The sequence below is a fragment of the Amblyomma americanum genome, chromosome 6 (assembly GCF_052857255.1).
Source record: "Amblyomma americanum isolate KBUSLIRL-KWMA chromosome 6, ASM5285725v1, whole genome shotgun sequence".
Classification (NCBI taxonomy): Eukaryota; Metazoa; Arthropoda; class Arachnida; order Ixodida; family Ixodidae; genus Amblyomma; species Amblyomma americanum.
The window spans coordinates 20,643,654-20,663,813 of record NC_135502.1 but is presented as its reverse complement, the minus strand read 5'-3'; the positions used below and the strand labels follow the sequence as shown (position 1 = coordinate 20,663,813).

Below are 20,160 nucleotides of genomic sequence, written 5' to 3'. Positions count from 1 at the left end.
TAATAGGCCCTGCGTGCATTCCTTCTCCAGCAGCAAATATTTTTGAGTTCTTGTTTTGACACTTACGTTTTCTTGTTCGCGTTTTGGGCATACGCTGATGGTATACACAAGCCGCTGCTTACTGAGAATCTGCGTTGCTTTAAATGAAGCAGTCAGCAGAGATAACAGAACGAAACTCACACAACCAAAAACAGGCTGCAAGAACAATGCATTGACGCAGTAGGCGATCAACAGTTTCTGAAAGATTACAAAGACAAAGAAGTGTGACGCTAAGCGATTTTCTCGTATGAGAGCTCAGAAGAAAAGCGCTGTGATAACCGATTTGTGTATTTGTTATTACCCCCTAAACAAAGCTTGATCGTTACACTACAATACAACTTGAATGAACTTACTGTTCGCTGAATTGAAATGAGCACGCAGTAAGCCTTATATGTTGAACAGAAGTAAATGGCAGACATAAAAGTAGTTCCTTAAGACCTAAGGTGACTTTACTGAAACTTGACTTTACTGAAAACTCCATGTATCTACCGTGTACTTGGCACTTTCTAAAAAATTCAGTAATTTTCTGCTCAGCTTTTGCATTCATCCTACCCAGCTTCGTAAGCTTGGACAGTTCGTCGATGCATCTGTGCACCTTTTTTTTTCTTTGTTTCTTCAGAACGGCACAAGCTTTCAACTTCCACACACACACAGTATGTCTCCCTCGTTGAAACCCCTTTTGGCTTTCTTGAAAAATAGGTTCTTTTAGTTTTAATCGTGGGACTTGGAGATAGGCAAGTACGATGGCGAACAGGTTCCGCTACTGCTCAAGCAGAGAGCTCTAATCGAATACAACTCAAGGACGAAGCGGCTTTTCCCTGACAAAGGACCCTCTTCCAGCCACTGGCGTCGGCCGATTCTCATGGCCCTGCTAGCGTGACAATGCAAGCAGCTCTCTCCCCCCATGATCGGGGATAGTGCCTTCCCTGGATCGTCGCACCGCTCCCTGTATTGCCACTCTAACAGGGCCCCACCCTCAGTTTTTCTAATCATCATCAGGAAACACAAGCAATGAGTGCGTCATGCAGGATAAATCCTCCGAAATTCCTGCACGGTCAATAATATTTTATTCGCATTAAGCCAGATGGGTATCTCATGCATGCGAGGAGCGCAAAAAGGCATTGCGACCCTTGCCACTGAGAGTACGGCAGAAGTCACGTGCTACACGGAAACGCCTCAGCGCCGCAGTCTATGGTGGCATCAAGAACTGGTTCTAAATGCAAGGCATCAGGATCCAGCAGTTCCGAGAGGAAAAATGTTATTTTTACTTCATGTGTACAACGAACGTGGACACGTACAGCCGTTCTGGAAAGTTTATTGGCCTCCAGTAAATTTTTCTGAGTACGCTAAAAAGGCTGAACTCTCAAATAAGAGAAGAAAACCAACAGTACACCGGCATGCGTGCTCCCTTTCTGTTCTAGTGCAAAGCGCCATGACAGCTCAAGCAGTGAGGCAAAGCGAACAGTTTCAAGGATTGCGCTTTAGCATCAGCACTTTAAAAGTCACACGTGGACAGGGGCAGATAAGGATGTCAAAGCGTCTAGTTGGGCTACATCGTGATGGCGAAATAAATATTCCGCGAAGCTGTCATCTCGCTTGCAGTGCGTCCCGCAACAATCTTTGAAACAGCAATAACATGTGAGCAGAGCGCGAATGGCAAGCACTTTGACGATAAACATAGTCTGCGCTGTCATCTGTTTCCTGTGTCACCCCGCATATTTGAACGCCTGCAACTTGTGTACACGCTTTTTAACGCAGGGAAAACTGGAAACTACCTCTCGAGGCGGCCTGCAAGTTTCCGTATCTTTCCTATCTTCTGAAATCTTTGCCCTGGCCTTATAGGGGGGCAAAGTCCCGCAGCGCTGTATCGCTCTCCCGCACCGAGGGGCGGAGCCGTATTCGAAGCCTACATAACCCCAGGCAGCTCGCTGTTCGCACTCACTCGGGCCGCCGCGTAGCCGACTTCCAGTTTCCACGATGGCTGTCGTTGCTCCTATGGACGCCTCGTACGTCCCCAAAGTTCTGCACTCGTTGACCGACGAGAGCGAGGGGTGGCGTCATTATGCCACCAATGACGAGTCCCGCGTCCTCGTCATCTACACCGGAGGAACCATCGGCATGGTCAAGGACGATGACGGAGGTAAGAACCGGGCATTATATTCCAGTCATTCGCTAACGGCAGAAGAAACGGTAGTTTTGAAACTCATTCAAGCTGTACGCATACTCGGAGTCATTGCTGGGAAGAGCAGTGGGTTCTGGTTTCGCCAACCTGTACAGCAGCCCGCCTGTTCGGAACAGCACTGATGTTTTGTTTTGTTTTTTTCGGTTGGCTCTGAAAATTAGTTTTATTTTCAAAGTTCTTCGGGGGCAGTAGTTGGGATGTCCAGCACAGATTCAGTCAAATCGCAGGCCAAGGACGAAAGTTTGGAGCTTCAGAAAGGTGCGTCGTGGCCTGCATGACACTATGCGTAAAGCACTATGCAGCACCGACAACAACGCGCTTTCTTAGCCTGAGTTTTTAGCCGGTAACTGTGCTTTAACAGCAATACTCATGCAGTGTTCGCATAGGGCCCATCTGCGACATTCCCTGTCTCATATTTGGCCGTATGATTGCCTAATATGGAAGCGTTAGCGGCAATACCTGTGGCGCCTAGCTTTGACTGCTGTTTTTAATTATCGCATTCAGCACCTGATAAAATGCCTGCGCATGCATATCCCCATACATCTTGAGGGCCTTGAAGACTCATCGCATTATGCTCTTCACAACTCTGAGTACGGTGCAATGCTTCCACAAGCAGACGCGCGAGTAATGACCACAGCCCAGTGGTTAGAGAAAGCCGTCCGCGGTCTGCAAGTCACTGGTTGCTTTGCGCGACTTTTGTCGTTTTTCTTTCGGGCTACGTGCGATATCTTCGTGTCAAGGATCGCAGACCGAACGAACCCGTGTTAATCGGGGCACGTGTCCTCGCTGTAAGATGTCTGCCTGGTGCGCGACGTTAGTGCACGTTAGAGCTCCCCAGGTGGCCGAATTAACCTGGAGCCGCCCACTACGGCGTCCAACACAGTGGTACAAGCATTGTACGATCCGGAAGTGCGTGAAGAAACATGGTCCGCTACATTTCCTGCAATGCGTCCGAGTTTAAACAGCTGTTTTATATTACATGCAAACTATTGCACCACGTAGACTGCTAAATCCACGTAGAGAACGAACACCAGTGTAGTCGATGCCTTTATTCGGGACGTTTTTCATCGTTGTTGATTTATTGTGCCATCTACTCCCGTTTTTTTAATATAATTCCAGCCGAGAGCACTAAGCTCTCCACTGCATATCATTATTGCACCTGAATCCGTTTCCCGATTTTTCTACCGTTGACGTGTGGCGCCAGCAGAGTTATCCCGAGACGGACAGCAACAGTGGCCTAGTGCTTGAGCATCCGCCTCGCATGCAGCAGGTGCGGGGTTCGATCCCCTGTGCCCTGTGATACAATGGCTACAAGCGTCTTCTAGCCTGGTGCTTGACTTAAACAGGGTTAAATGCTTGGTAAATGGGTATTTGACCCCACCTTGTGTAAAACGAAGCTACCTTGTGCCATGGCGCTCTTTGGCCGCAGATACCCTTGAGCCATAAAAATTCATCATCGTCTCCCGAGGCGTACCAACTATAGGAGCCAACCCACCCAGAGGAGCTCTCCTAACCTACTTGCATCATCACAGAACCTCCTCGGATCTAAGACTGATAACGCCTTCCAAAAATGGATTCCTTTGTCGCATTATCGCTCGTGGGCTGACTGCCTCTCAGGGTCGCTAGGCATCCTGGGTAAACTAAGCGTGGCATTCGTGGGGCAGTATCGCTTGCCAATACAAGCTTCATGTTTTCGCCAAATTCGCTCGAAAACATCCTGCGGAAGCACCTTTCTTGGGCCACCTTGGACGCAAGACGAAACTATCTGCGCTAGATCGACTTTCAAGACACGCTGGCCTTGAATGGCTTCCAGCCGCACACGTGTCCTCATTCGCGTCCGTCAAGAGACTCATCGATCACTTGCTTATCTAATCTGTGCTGCTATTTTCTCTGTCCCCTCAGTTTCACGGTACATAAGCTTCTTCTTGTGTCTCTTCGTATTTTCCCTGGCGAGAAGCATGGATGGCCCAGAACACTGCTACTGATGCCGACGCCTCTCTTTTGTCTATTCTTCTTTCTCCTGAATCCTCGAAAACACTGTCCACTCAACTGTTTCCAGTGGGCGTTCCAGCTAACGTCGCTGCACCATATCGGCTTGGACAGATGGATGAACTGGTCCTTTGTAGTAGACACGTGTGCTTGAAAAAGCAATAATTCGTCTCCTGCTGTGTCCTTGCAAGGAACAATGAGTGTAGCGGCGCCATAACCCTTATCGATATTCAGCGCTAGCACTAATTTAATAGTTCATGGCCTGACTTCCTTATTTTCTGACTTGCTGAGAACGCATGTGCTGGCTGATGACTGGCTGACCTCACTGCGACCTGGGATTCAGACCAAGGATGAAAGGCCAGCTCGAAGTAGTCCTTTGCGAAGTTTTCTAGTTGTGAGGCAATTTTTTCTGCTCGTTCAACGGAAAATTATCATTTCGGGTTTAAGGAATAATGCGCAGTTTTTAAGCGCCACGCACTGGCGGCGAGACATGGTCTGGAAGTGGAAACTGGACACGTAGACTTGCAAACTTCGTACAGCCTGCTCTCTTGCGCGCAGCACTTGGACATACAGAGTAAGGGTGGGTATTAAGGTGGGCTGCTGTATTTTTGTAGCACGTGGTTCTGTGGGATTGATCGCTGTTGTATTAACTGCTTCTTTATCAATTCTTTATTTTCCTGCGGGCTTAGCCCCGTGCGTTTGTTTGTTTTTCGCACACTAGTTTGTTTGCTGTGCATAAACTTCGCTTGACTCTTCAACTCCTCGAGACGCTTCGCATCAGACATAAACAAAAATAAAAAAGAATTTGTGTTATTTTTTTCGAGAGACTACGTTCAAACGCAATAGCATTTCTGGAAAGCTATTCTTCTACTCAATTATTTGTCTTGAAGTCGCTGGCGAAATAATTAAACCTAGAATAGCTGGCATACAGGAAACCTACTGCGCGTCAATAGCGGGATTTTACCTACTACTTGAACTTAATACTAAACGCGTTCAAGCAGGCAGTAAAGGTGCTGATTTTGCATTATGGAGTTGTTTTTTCACAGTTTATTCTTTGAAATCCGCCTTAGGCTCCGAAATTTTCTGTAGGAACAACGGAGAGTAACGGTCGATGCCGAAGCACTTAGACGCCCTTACCACCTGAATCAGAGATAATTTTATTCGCTAATTATCATCATTCATAACCCCTCTACGGTGACAGCTATTGCTCACTGCCTGAAAGTGACAAACCGTTAAATATGATATTCTCGCAAATTATACTTACTGCTCATTTAAAAACTTTCGCTAGATGCTCGCAAATTATTTCAGCTCGGCAATATTTTCATCCCTAGCATATTAGCTACACTAATTAGTTAAGCGAAACATAACTTTAACCTCCCCGGTCCCCCCCCCCCCAAAAAAAAAAAATGTTGCATAGCGATTCATTACCAAGACGGGTTCACTCCCATCGCGCTAAAAGAAACCCGATCTGCCTTCCCAACCAAGATGCGAGGGGGGCTCAATCTCTGCCACAGCAAGCAGAATGTGACGTGTAACCATGGTGCTCCCTGCGTCGCGTATATAGAAAACTCCTCGCTGCTGATTCCTTGCCCACAGTTCTCAAGCCGGCGCCGGGGATCTTGGACAAGCGGCTGCGCGAGTTTCCGCAGCTGCACGACCCCGAGTACACGAAGAAACAGTTCGGCGACTGCGAAAAGCCTCCGCTGGTCCTGCCGTGAGTGAACGCATTGGGAGATGCTGCAGCATAGGCCGCACTTTGTGCCAGAGGAATGAACGGCCATATTTAGGAAAGCAGAGCTTAGGGGACGCAACACAGGAGGAAAAGAAGTCGACAGGCAGCACGCCTCTTGTCAATCTCGTTATTTGCGTCTTTTTTGCTGTTTCCGTGCGTATAAATACTTATAACGACCTCGTCTTTACTTCCTTCTACAGTGATGAACAGAGGAATTTGAGTGAGTCAGATACACGTCGATCAATGATCCCTATCGATTTTACCAGATATGCTGACCAAATCAACGGTCCACCGTTTCCTTCAAAAAAGAAGGAATTAGATTCCTCCACGTTTCCATTGCGCTACTGTGTAAACACTAAGGCTCCGGGCTACCTGCCAGGCTAAAACACTATCCCAGATTTCGCTCGGAGAACCACTCTACACTTGATTTTCAAGAAGCAAAAAATAATCGGCTTCCACCTTGCAGGAAAAATTAAAACCGCCGAACCGCATATAATGAGCGGGCGCATGCGTGTGGCCATATTTAGTACGCCCTCTGCTGGGCCCTTCTTTCACAACGTTGCGATAAATATCTTGTATGTATTCTTTTTATAACTACGTTGTGTTCATGTTATTTCCTATCGGGATGAGAAGAAAGGTACAACTGTAAAGCAAGGTTAAAAAGCAAGCCGGGCATATGCGCACGTAATATTTTTGGGAACGTGGGTACAGCTCCAAGACTCAATTCCTACACAAAAGTCACGCACGTATCGAAACCTACAGCCTACGCTTATACGTCATTCTGCCTCGGAGCATCACCTGCTTCCAGGACAACGCTCAAAACTCAGAGTGAAAATTTCTCCCTCTTATTATTTATCTCTTTCCACTTACATGTATTATCCCGAGGACGCGTGCTCCCCGCTGTACACGAACAAAAATAATTGGATCCTGACCTCGAGCAATCAATATGCTCCAGAATCGCTGATCGCGTTGTCGTTTACAGACGCATTTCTTCCGAGAGCCAAAGTTTTCAGCATGTTGCGCCGTGTATGCAGGCGCCGTCTGGAAATTATGAAAGCTTGCTTGATGTTTTTTTGTGCATTCATATCTCTTTCAGTTATAGCATGCTAGATTCGATTTTTGAACGCAGTGGTCGTAATAAATTGCTTTGAAAATGCTTCTTGGAAAACACTGCAGTGACTCTATCCAGGCTGCTAACCTATTTCTTTAATGCATAAGCTACCAGAATAGTGCGTCGTAAGAGTGTTCCATGCATTACGTCCACCGTGCTTTCTGCAGGTAGCGTTTAATGCATTTTCAGCGAATAATAAGGAGTTTGCTGAGAATATTGATTTTACCTTGCCCTGACATATTCTCATTTCTTCACAAATTTAATAACGTGATTATTGCGTCCAGTGGCTTTCCAGCAATTGCTGCTCGTCTCTAACTCTTGCCTTTGCGTGGAAGTTGTTCTGCCCATAGCTTGAAGCTTCCAAAAGGAAATGTCATTTGAAATTAGAAGTGCATAGGGCTAAAAATAGATAACTTATGTTCTACTCCATATTAGATGGCGTTATGCATAACACACTCGAGTAAAGAAACAATAAGTGCACCCAGAACTTGGCGGTAGTACCTAACCCACCATCACGCATTCCTGTCCCATGGTGCACGTTTATCGGTCTTGTTCACTCAGGGCAACGGGAGATCCCCGGCGTGTCATCTACACCATCTCCGAGTACACCCCACTGCTTGATTCATCCAATGCCACCATGGACGACTGGCTCCAAATCGCTCGAGACATAAAGGTAAGAGAATCGCGTTGCGAAGAAGGAATTCGTGTGTGACCTCAGTGTAAGCTTCCGTCATTTAAAGCTTATCCAGAGGCGCCCACTGTACTACTTAAGTTCATGTCCACAGTATTTTACGCCAAGTAAACCCAGCCCGGATATATCGATTTGTTGTTTATATCCAATAGTAGCAGCACCCACTTGAAATTCCGTGCAGAAATATATCGCTATTGTTCGCGTTTATCTAACTCTCTTTCGCCGGAACGTTCGATATATCGAACAGTCTGCCGCGCCCCTGTAAATGTCGGTTCTCCTAACCGCGCTCTTCGATCACTTCTCGCGCACGGAGACGGGTCAGTTGTGCGGCCTTGGGCAGCGCTGCTAGAAGCAGTAAAATGGAAAATAAGTCGTATCAATACCAGAAGCCCCTTCCGCGATCAGGATGAACACGTGTGCAGCCCGTCTATCGCACTTACCAAAAAAATAAGTGTGCAGTCTGCAATCGCGCAGCCAAGCCTCCAAAGAAAACGTTCCCAACACTGCGCCCACGTGATTGTTGGAAGAAAATGCTATTGTGCGTGCCCCTCCATCTGGAATTAAGCGCTCGTCCGTTTTGTATTCTCTACTTCGTCAAACTTCGACAAAGGTAGCACTGCCTGCTGTTACACGGCGTACCAAATAGCCTCAACCGACGGTCTTTGGCTGGAGGGTATTGGGGCAGGCATGCCCCAATACCCTACAGTGCCTCTTCAGCTCGTAAAAGTCCATGAACAGTAAAGACTAGTGAGCCGAAGGACGCAGCGATACACATCACAGATTGTGGTCTGGTGACATTCGGCATTTCACATATATATACTTTGTGCAAGCACGTACACAATATAACAAGCTTAGAACTTTTCTTTCCAGTGGCGCTTTGGCTACAGGAAAGCAAAAGCTATATTTTCTTATCACTGACACTGACGCACATGATAGCAGAAATCGAGCGCCATGGTGCAAAGACAGGAAAAGATGGATTTAGGACACCGGGGTTCGCTCAGTTTGACTTTGATCCGTGCCTGTGCTGTACTCGATAAGCTTCAAGAAAAATCACTGCATTGCGGAAGGGCCGAACTGAAGCTACCTCTGGCCCCTAGAAAGAACACCGTCGAACAGTATGCGCCCACATCATCATGTGATCAGAACCATAATTTCAGAGCTGTTGAGCACGGTTTGTGACTGCCAAACTTCTTCCCTCTCTTATCATCGGCTGTTGCGTTCTCCTATTAGGCTCAAAGTGCGCTGTAAACTCTGCTCCGGACTGGCTAACGCAAGCTCTAGTTTCGGCAACGCTACACAGCTTCGACGAGTGAGCAGTGATAACGACTACTGCGCTGACCCCTTGCAAAAATGGCGGCCGCTGAAGTGAAAGCTGCAAGTGTGCCGATGAGCTATGCGCGACAGCGTATGCAGCTCGTTCGGTCGGAAAGCCGTCGGCGTAGTAGTAGTAGTCGGCACCGCTTGTCGGAAATAATCGGGGGCTGTGTAACATAAATTTCATCATGGTAATCTGTCGCTCTAGTGATTGATGACTGACTGGTGTGTGTGTGATAGGTGATGACAAGTTAATGAAATTCTTTTAATACTTGATTAATTAAAGAAATGAAAAATAAAAACGCAAAAAGAGGGGTTCAAAGGTGTCGGAGTGCTCAGAATAAAAAAGCCAATGCTCAATGGTGGTAATTAAGATTATTTCACAAGTGTAAATGATCAACAAATAATTGAAACAATTGAAGAAAAAAATGAAAAATACGTTCAAAGGTATTTCCAACGGGCGCTAATTATGACACGTCGTTGCTGTGATTGTGCGCAGACTCAATACGACAGCTACGACGGCTTCGTCGTACTCCATGGCACAGACACTATGGCGTACACCTCGTCCGCTCTGTCCTTCCTGCTGGAGTGCCTCGGGAAATCCGTTGTCATCACTGGCTCACAGGTATACAGCAGCATAGAAAAGGCGGTGTCTTTCCGTGTTTCTTTTGGAATCGTCATATAAAGAGTGAGGTCTGTGATATCGACTCCTAGTTACAGCACGCTCAAGTTAACATTCTCATACTGTGTATTCCGCAGGAACCTAGAAGCTAAAAAAGAAAATCTGCTTTAAGAATGCTGGGAATTGCTTCACTAAGTGTCCAAACATAGTGTCAATACAGGTCATCTAGTGGGAAATTCTTGACACTTATTGCCGAGTTAGTCAAGTCTAAAATATTTCCTGTAAGCGTTCCCCGGACCTGGACTTTGCAACCTCAGCTTGTCAATAACTCATAGTGCTTGTTCGCGCGCATTGAAAATAAATGGTTACATTCATTCAACAGGGGCCATCAGTCGTATGTCGCTCCTTTGCGAGGCTCTCTACGTTAAACAATCTGCGCCGGTGACAGCGTCTGTGTTCTGCAAATTAGCCGCGTACTTTTCATGTATTTGATGTATCTTGTTTGCAGATACCAGTTTTTGAGCCCCGAAGTGATGGACGAGATAATCTTCTGAACGCACTTATCCTGGCTGGAAATTACGTCATACCTGAGGTGGGTGCACTTCAGTAGAGAGGTTTTCCACCTTGGCTACCAGCTGTGCTAACACGCGTATCAAGAAAGCGATCACAACTACCTCCACTATAGCATTCCATCTCTAGTATTTATAGCTCCTAGCAGGAGCACACTTGCAATTATTGCCGATTTCATGCTACCTTTGGAATCCCCGAACATTTTTACTGTTCCATTGCCTTCAACATCACAATGCCATCCGAAGCAAGTGTGCCCCCCCCCCCCCCCCCCCCACCTTTGGCAAGCATACAGCTAAAGCAGCGTCCTTTCTATGAATAACTGTTAGAGCTTCAGCAAGGACCAATGTCTTTGATGGCAAAGCATGCACTTATTTTTATCTTGTCCAGACAGCTAACATCCTCCTACAACACTGACAAAGCATATCGCCTAAATGAGCCACTCTTCTATACAACGACCAGGTGGGGCTCATGTTTCACAACCAGCTGTTCCGCGGCAACCGCGTGAGCAAGTTCAGCGTTGCCCATTTGGACGCCTTCGCATCTTTCAACATGGCCCCTCTCGTCACCATTGGCATCAACGTGGATAGTAAGTCCTGTGGAGTGTTCTACTGAATTATACACTTGCCTACTCTTTCTTCGTCCCCGCCTTCACGCTTTCGATGAATAATGCGCTTGGCGCAAGTCCGAATGGAATATAACTTCCATCATCCGCACTCTTCAGCTCCTGATTCGATCAAGCGTTGTTTTCACAAATATCTCAAACATTAATTGCCATCAAAAACCACATGCATGTTTCGTTCACTTTAAGCTACTTGTATCTGCACCAACAGTGACAGAAATAAGCCTTACAGCGCTGTCTGACTTACCGCCTTGCCGCACTGACAACTCGGCGGGCCCTTCGAGAATAACTTCATTGCGGTCGAAAGTAGCAAAAAAAGGTGGCGAGGTGTTTAGACATATGCGTCTTCTATACTTAAAATACCGTAACCCGCATTCACATCCCTATCCGCATTATGTCTCCGTGGGTCTTTCCGCATAGTGGTCGCCATCTCGATATTAGGCTCGTGTCCGCTTCCCGCAAAGAAGCGGCTTGCAAAGACGAATGCTTTAAGCGACAACATAAGAGGTTTTAGAATTCGACAAGCCTAAAGAGTGCCAATATCTGAAACTTGCAGGTAAAGTCTGCGCTGTCTTCTCTGTGCTAGCATTTGAAATGATGACATAATCGCCAAATAAAGCCGCGATGGCGTTCAGGTTTCTTGAATGGTAGCGCTACATTTCCAACGAAGCAACTTTTGCTCGAAGGAAGAAATCCAACGCCACCGAACGTATAGCCCATGCATGAAGCGGTGCTTGACGGCATCAGATGACTCACGGAAAGACTGCAGGCCGAAAAAAAGTGTTCTAGCTCACAAAGCCTATTTTTAAAAATTGTGTACAGTTCTAGGTGAAACAGCCTGTATGTGCGTATTATGAACGGACCACCCCTCGGCGCTGATCAAACCTCCTTCTCCGCGGTTTTCAAACGATCATTGAAAAAAAAAAAACCTACGGCGTGCCCTATTTGAACATCGTGCCTGTTATTCGAAAAGTGTTCCATACCTTGAGAGCGAATTCGATTCGTTTCTAATACTGCTTGGTTTTATGGTTTGCGTTTGTGGGGTTTAACGTCGTGAAGAAACTCCGGCTCTGAGGGAAGCCGTAATGGAGGGCTCCAGATAATTTTGGCCTCTAGCATTTCGCCTTCGTTGTAATTCCACCGCAGCAGCCGGAATCAAACCCGCGTGTTCTGGGTCAGCAGCCAAGCACTGAAACCACTGAGCCATCGCGGCGGCTGTACATGGCCTATTTTCTTTTGTTGAGCAGGTCGAATAGAAGGATATTCAATTCACTTTTTGTATATTCACGCACCCCTGCTGAATTTCGGCAACAGCGACGTCATCAACGGGCTTGTCCGCATTTCTGCACTGCAGTGAGAAGCCTGAAGATCCTCGAGGCTTTAATCTGCAATTTCGTTGCCATTTTAATTTCTAGCACTAAACTACTTGGACAGCTTTATCTAGAAGCTTCAGGCGTGAATTGCGTCGGATGTTTAACAATAAGCACCATTCCTGCTTCCCTTTAGGAAAACAGGTATCAACTTGGTAGGCGATTGATTCTCTCTCTCTCTCTCTCTAAGGCTTGACTTTCTGTCGTTTTTTTTTTTTTCAGTCAACTGGCGCCTGATCCGCCAGGACCCGATAGGGAAAGAGTTCCGCGCCCACGACACCTTAAGCAGAGACGTGGGCCTGCTGCGGCTCTTTCCCAGCATCACCGTCGAAGTGGTTAGTCTTCAAGAGCGTTAGCTCTTCTTATCTCTTTCCTCATTTTCACGCTGTTGTCCGCGGCGCCGTCCGCAACGCACATTGAAGGGAAGGTGATCAAGACCGAGCGCCAGCCGCACTTCGATCGTCGTTGATAACTTGCGCACAGGTCTCTTGCGTGCGCTATCCGGTGGCTGCTGCCCTATCTGCCTCAGCTGCTCTTCACTATCAGTAAATCGCCTTCTCAAACTGTAATGTTTTCAGGGCCTTCTCTCTCTTTCGCTCGCCCCTCTGCTGCAGACGGCGCCCACGCCGAAGGCACTGCAATACAGACTTTGGCATCGAGCGAACATGCTGCGCGGCAGTAACCGCATGACGTGTTAATGCACTGATGGCAGCGCCGGCGGCGGAACCTCGCTCTGCGAACTTTGCAGCACGCCAGGACGCTGCTGCGACAGGCACGAGGCCACACGTGTTGCATTACATTCGCTCCATCATTGAAGGCCTCGCCTTACTACATCGTTTTTAGCCAACACAATACCCGAACAGATGCTCGTAGTTCCCCTCCCTGTTTTGTGGGCCTGCCAACATCACCCACTTCTTCCACCCATCCCTTCCCCGGAAACCTGGGAAGCCGCGCTGCCGAGCTCAGCTCGCAACTTGGTCACCTACGTCATCTTAAGTCTAACGACCCAAAGCGGCGGTCCTCAGCACTGGAGCCGTGGACTAAGGTCCCCACCCGCCATCGGCCACTTTTGTGTGTCAGTGATAGTTTTCACCGTCACCACTGAGCTTCGGAGAATCTAGCAGTTTAGGCCAGAATACAACAAAAATTATTTGGTGTCTCACCACAACTAACGTTAAAAAAAATCTCGTTACACATTTTTATTCGTCCAGCCACCTTTTTTTATTTTCTCTTTTTTTTTGCGGCTTCAGCCTAATATCCACCACAACAGCAGCCGACACCTTTCATTCATGCGTCACGTGCTTCATCACAAGAGCCAAGATTTTGTCCAGCTGCCTCCCGAAATGAGTGGCATGTGCAGTAGGAAAGCGAAGCATCTCAGCAGTGGTACTATAGGCTCCATAGGCATGGGAAACTGCTCCTGACGGTAGCATTAGCATTTCCTGAACGAAATGGAGTCAACCATTGCCATTAACAAGTTCCTTCCTGTTGCACTACATGTTTTTTGCATAAAACATCCATATAGGTCGCGTACAATCGTGGCAGCATGCGTTTAGACCTCTCATTAATGAAAATGAGAACCAGCTAGACTATCCCACACCTTATGTCAACGAATTTATGACCGGCTCGCAGGTTACGACTATGAATTAGGCTGATCTGTTACTTGGATCACATTCATTCGCTTACTCACTAGCACACCTGTGATGACTTGCCGTTTCTAAAAAGCAGAAGTGAAATTTTGTCCGCTGTGACATGCTGCCGGAAGTGAATGCCTCATGTAAATTGCCACAATTATACTGAACTAGAAATATTCCTAGATTTCCACCCACTCCACACAGCTGAGTGTCTTGTGAGCTGTGCTCCTGGATTCACGTATATATTGATAGCGTGCACGCTTCCTCAATCTTCGGAAGGCACGTGATAAGTTCACTGCTCGTAATACTAAGTTCCTCTGCCCGCCTTTTTCTTGTCATCAGATAAGATTCCGCCGTAATAACAGAAGGTTTAGTTCGGTACGCGTCACTTAAGCGCAATGGTGATGGTTTTCACTAGTAACATCTAATAGTACACTTGGCGGGAAAAAGAGGGGGCGGAAGAGGAGGCAGGAGGGCAAGGAGGAGCGAATAGAAGTCACTCTGCCCTCTCAAATCCAGAACAAGCAGTCGTTCTGCCTCTCCGGATGCATTTGGTGTAAAATACGCCTGTTATTTCTTCTCATTGTAGTCACAAAACACAAGGGGCAAGAGAAGGAGTGTTCACGCCACAACGACTGGACTATCAACTGAGATTTATTAGACAAAACATAGTCTCAGCAAGGCCAGAAGAGCATGCGCAACAGCCGCATCACAACTCACAGCGCATATGACACACAAGATATATACGCACCTACCGTGACCGGCCTAAAAAAAAAAAGCGAATTCCTTCTCGAGTAAGCGCACCGAGGTTGTGCTAATGCAATCCGGTCACGGTAGATGCGTATCTTGTATGCCCTATGCGCTGTGAGGTCTGATGCGGCTGTTGAGCATGCTCTGCTGGCCTTGCTGAGACTGTTTTGTCTAATAAATCTCACTTCTCCTTCTTTTGTACCTTGTCTTTTGTGACTGGTTTTTTCTTCAAGTTACTATGAACCAACTGGCCTGCATTGCAACCCTTTTGCAAATACAATCAGTTCAGCCTACCGTGGCAAAATTTCTCAAGGTTGCTGAGAGCTTTGTTCTTGCATTTACTTCAGCATGAATGTTGTTGTTTTTTCATTTTTACTGCTGTGCTTTCTTCCAGTTTTGGCATTCATGATATGCAAGTGTCATTCTTGTTTTATGACTTGATTCATTCTTCTATGTCACACGAGTTGTCTGTATCATCTTATTGTTAAACTTCAAACTTTGGTCAGTGAAACTGTATTTGTATACGATGTCCTTGTCCATTCCTGTAAAAATCCCAAAAGAAGGATTGACAGCCTTCCGAAATAAATATCTAAAATTAAGATCAGCAGCAGTCCACAGCGCTTCCAAGCCAGTGCTGGCGATGTTGAACAGTACGGCAGCTGTGCACATCCTCCTCACCCATGTTCAACTGTTGCATCCCTCTTAGGTGGAGGCCTACCTGCAGCCGCCCGTCGAAGGCGTCGTGCTGCAGACCTACGGAGCCGGCAACGCGCCGACCGCCCGCAAGGACATCATGGACGCCATCCGCAAGGCCACCGAACGGGGCGTCCTCATCCTCAACTGCTCCCAGTGCCTGCACGGAGCCGTGGACCCCGCCTACGAGACTGGAAACGTGAGCTGTTGGCTGCCGCCGGCCTTGCGCTTAGCACACTCTGCGAATAACGGTGGCGTTTCGCTGAGACTTTAGTTATTTATGGTTATGTTAACGTTAGTGGATGATCCACATGAGGCGCTAATGGAAGTAAGCGCTTGTGTCCTGTCCCTTCGGTCGTTGTTTTGTGCTATGAAACCTCATATAATTGACTTCCGATTATTGTTGCATTCAATTTATTGTGTACTAGCTTGTGCCTATGAGGCAAATAAGGTAAATCAGCTAACCACATCTGCTCAACCTCATTTTCCGTGCAACACCATACACACGGATATTTTTTTTTTAATACTTCAATAGGAGGCAAGCAACGGACAATTCAGGGGGCTATATTTTGCTTGAGCTAGCTTTCACGGCATCTGTTGTATGGCTGTGCTTCAACACCTCTGAGCATGAGATGAGAACCCTGAACTTGGTAAACCAATGCTGCTGACTAGTAATTAGACGCACTTTTTTCTTTCTGGCTGACAGGTTGACGCAAATCAGCCGCTACTTCGAGCAGCATTTCACAAGTGTGGGCGTCCCAACGTAGAGACCAGGATATATGAACCATGCGTCTCGACTGCTCCTTGTCCAAAAGTTTTTAATTTATCCTCGCATTCTGACATCCAGGACCTGCTCCAAGTTGGCGTAATCCCCGGTGCAGACATGACCCCAGAGGCCGGGTTGACCAAGCTCAGCTACGTCCTCTCGAAAAGTGAATGGACACACGAGGAGAAGAAACAGGTAACTGTGTGCAGCTACTTTTGGGGCACCAGTTTCATTCTGTATCTAAAAGCAAGGCATCGCGCCTTCTATGCGTGGTCTTTTTTTCATGGCTTTCCTATAATCAGCGAAATTTTAGCGCTTGGAAACGCAAACGATCTTGTTTTCAGGATGGCATCAAGACAAGGTCACCCACTACTCGTCCCACATGTCCTCTTCGGCTAGGCCTAAGCTCGTTGGCCTCCATGTGAACGCGACAGTTTTTGGTCACTGCATTCTACTACGCAGCCGTAAACGTCGCACGATGTCCCCCATACAAAATGACTTTAGAAAAGACGAATTAAAGACAGACAAGTTAAGTACTTTCTAAATGCCATTTCCGGTATTTGAGTTTGCGTCATAATGTTTGGCGCTATACCATTTTCCTGTTGAACTGAATTTCGAAGTTGAATCTCTCCTCGGAACGCTTCTCGAGTTGTAAGGCCAAGTGTATTGGAACCTTAGAACCATTGCGGTGAGTCCGTGTCTGTTTCCTTGGCGATGTTGTCTGATCACTAAGCCCAAGGCCGCGAGAGCGAATCCGGGACGCCGGGGCTGCATTTCGATGAAGGCGAAATGCGAAACCGTTCACGTGATGTGCGATGTCAGTGCACGTTAACGAACGCCGAGTGGTAAAAATTAAGTTCTAGCACTCTACTGTCGCGTCCATTGTAGCCAGCGTGCAACTTAGGGCAGTTAAACGTCGAATAGCATAAAGCATAAACCTCGCTCAAGCGAGTTGATGTCAATATGATCCCTAGCGGCCCTTCGTAGTCGTTTCGAACAGTCGCCTCACAAACTACTTGTATAGCTTGCGCCGACATGTCCAAAATTTTATGGCGCAAGCGTCACTTCAGGAAGGACACGAAATGATGTTTATGAATACTAAACCAACAGGATAACGATGCGGTCTATTTGATGTGGATAAAACGTACTGTGACCAGCAACGCGAACGGCAACATAAGTACACAGGTCAGCGCAGGACTAAAACTGACGTGAAGAAAACATAAATTGTTAGTCCAGCTCTTTTTGGTGTGCTTCTTGAGATCCCGGTTTTGTTGCTGGTTATACTGTCTGAATAGTAAATAGTCCAGTACTCAAGTAAAATGTGCGCCCTTTGGGAGCATAAACTAGGAAGGCGATATCGGCTTTTATCTTTGAGAAGCACTGTCTGCAGCCTGTGGCCAAAGCTAAACTTTAGTTTGAGCTGGTGTGTCATCTATAGCTGTTTAAATGTGCCAGAGCGGATTCAGTGAATAGGAAAATATTTGATCATGATGCTCTGCTGACACCAAATTAAATGAAGTATTCAGTTGATGCGATCACCTGTCTCCCTTGCGCATGGACGGCCACATGCAGGTTCTTTTCCTTTTTTTCCTGGCAGCATTGCTTACGCTTCCATAGTTTTTAGACCTTCTTGAGGCTTGCATGCTCCCTATTTTTTTTCCTATTCTTTTCTTCCTTCAGTTTTTTTTAGGGTTTCCTGCTTTTTTTTCTCTCTTCTATTGCCTTCCGAAAAAGAAATGCTCGCTCAATTGGTTCGTGCTTTGTATTGTGTCACTTTCTACAGCACACTGAAAAGCCGCTTTCTGAGTTTTACTCTGTCCGCTCCTATCACAGTGCGACTACCAAATGTGGGCTTAAAAGGATCCAATAAAACTGGCCAAGGCTCGTAAAGAGAATGTTGCATACTAGCAAAAAATTTTGCCTTATACTGGTTTATGCCGGCCATACCATCATTCCAACGAGAAACTTCGGAACTAAAACTGGGTACAACTTGATGATGCGATGTTCTCCAAAGCATAGACCACGGGACCTCCTATGTACAGAATCTCCTTCTGATAAATTCATTGCTTCCTATTCTCCTAAAAAAAAAAAACTTCTTTTTTACATTTTTCAGTGTTCAGGCTTTCCTCAGAGCCTCTTCAAAAGGGAAAGGTGTCCATAAAAACTGCGCTACTTTTTAGTCAAAATTTGAACCAAGGAGGCAGCCTCCATAGCATAGCTGTGCGCAGATTGCTTTTATACGCACGTATGCATAAAAGACGCACAAGCGTTGCTTATGTATTTACGTATGCACGGCAGAGCCCCTCAAGCACATGTCACGAGAACAACCTCATCGTTGAATGAATGTTTCCTTGTGTTTTATTCAAACAGTAGAAGCCGCATTTGTTTGTTTTGTGGCTTCTGGCGTCGTGCGAACGTTATTGGGCTACTTTATCATTGTTTCCAGCATTGTATACGTAAAAACGAACGTCCACTGATAAAAAAAAAATTATTAAAGCTATGGCTTCAGGTTACGACGTTTCTACAGAACCTTGGTAGATATTGAAAAGTCTGACCCCGCTTTTCTTTAATACACCGTTACAGCCACCACAATAGGGACGCAACGGGCTGTATGTTGCGAGGAAAAATGTGTTACTTAAAGCATCGTTGAAGAAAAAAAAAACTTGACATGTCGGCCTAGGTTGATGGATTGCACATTCTAAAGACAATGCGGCTTACTTTTACTGAAACCAGTTATTATAAGGTACATAAAGGCGAAAAATATAAGCCTGCAGGATCGGCCCGCAAGGTTTCTTCAGCTTAATTGGCATTGTTTTTCTAGAATTAAGGACAAAACTCTGTTAGTGGGGCATACAAAGATCGTGTCAGGACTAAAAAGACTAAACAGTGCTTAGGTTTGCCCATAGTCCTGACTACAAGGCCGCTGAGTTAGGATGAGAATAGTAAAATATGCTCAACCAATTGCGGTATTTGCATGCCGCACTGTCATTATGACGTGAAGAATGTTTCTTTGCATTTATTTTTTTTAATGATCGCCGACAAATTTGTGTCGTTTTCCCCTCAACCCCACCTGCTTACCACTCAGTGAATCTGAGATGAATGCAGTTATAAACCGTAAATTCAGTCCAAAGAGGCGCAGTTAGTTTTTGTTCCGAGATTCTGAGCACTTGTTCGTTCTTTCAGAAACTGCAAGAATCCCTGCGTGGTGAGCTGACCACTCCGCTGGGAGCGGGCGACGGTTGGGAAGATCAACACAACGTGTTCAACCTGATGGGACCCTGGAAGGCACTGTTCATGCGCTGAATCTCATTCTCTCCCAAGAGATTGGCAGAGTTTGCAACCTGTATCAGCGCGCTCGCAGAATCGATAATAAACTAATATCGTCTTGAGGACTTGCTCGTTTCGGTCAAGCGATATCAAGAGAGCGCTGTGGAAAATGAAGACTGCACAAGCATGTCGTTGTCATGCGGAGTGTGCACCGGATGTTTCAGCGAACGTTTTCAAAAATTTTCAAAAATAGGCTTTTTGAGGTAAAAATATATCTTTTGCTGCCTAGTATTGCCAGGGTTGGCGGATACCAGAAAGCCGATGAAATGTTTTTAGTAAGCTGGTTAATTAATTTTTAATACCTTTTTCACTAGACGAGTTAGGCACCTAGTTGCAATTAAAAATTTGTAGCAGTCGTTAGTAATCGCCATATCAGTTTTCAAAAGAATTTCGAGAACTCTATTACCCTCGACGCTGTGACTCGACAAGATTTGGCTGCATTGCGCCGAGCTACAGCGGCGCGGGTAATCGCGTTTTTCAAATCCTAAAAATTGATATGGCTATTACTAACGACCGGCTACAAATCTCTAATTGCAACCAGTTGCCTGTACGTCACAGTTAAAAATAGTTATCAGAAATTAGTTAACCAGCTTACTACGTAAGACAATTCACCGGCATTACGGTATCCGCCAACACTGGTATTATGCCGCGAAAGCCATATTTTTAGCCCAAAGAAGCCTACTTCTGAAAAAAAATTTCAAATCTTCACTGAAACACCTTGCATATCAACGGGACAGGTCGCATCTAGGCG

At 46.3% G+C, this 20,160-nt stretch overlaps 1 protein-coding gene across 1 annotated transcript; it reads left to right on the top strand.

The window, feature by feature from the left end:
* Positions 1-1,808: 1,808 nt before the first annotated feature.
* LOC144136435 (L-asparaginase-like) lies at positions 1,809-19,471 on the top strand. Its single transcript, XM_077668748.1, has 10 exons — positions 1,809-2,179; positions 5,807-5,924; positions 7,615-7,726; positions 9,558-9,683; positions 10,189-10,272; positions 10,710-10,836; positions 12,462-12,574; positions 15,330-15,515; positions 16,164-16,277; positions 19,266-19,471. The coding sequence occupies exons 1-10, from the start codon at positions 2,017-2,019 to the stop codon at positions 19,383-19,385; spliced, it is 1,263 nt and encodes a 420-aa protein (XP_077524874.1). The 5' UTR covers positions 1,809-2,016; the 3' UTR covers positions 19,386-19,471.
* The last annotated feature ends 689 nt before the right edge of the window (positions 19,472-20,160 follow it).

Excerpts from the sequence above, each read along its gene's own strand:
- LOC144136435 (XM_077668748.1), top strand. The coding sequence starts at position 2,017 with ATGGCTGTCGTTGCTCCTATGGACGCCTCGTACGTCCCCAAAGTTCTG. Across the intron at positions 7,727-9,557 it reads AAATCGCTCGAGACATAAAG|ACTCAATACGACAGCTACGA; the intron begins GTAAGAGAATCG and ends GATTGTGCGCAG. Across the intron at positions 16,278-19,265 it reads CACACGAGGAGAAGAAACAG|AAACTGCAAGAATCCCTGCG; the intron begins GTAACTGTGTGC and ends TCGTTCTTTCAG.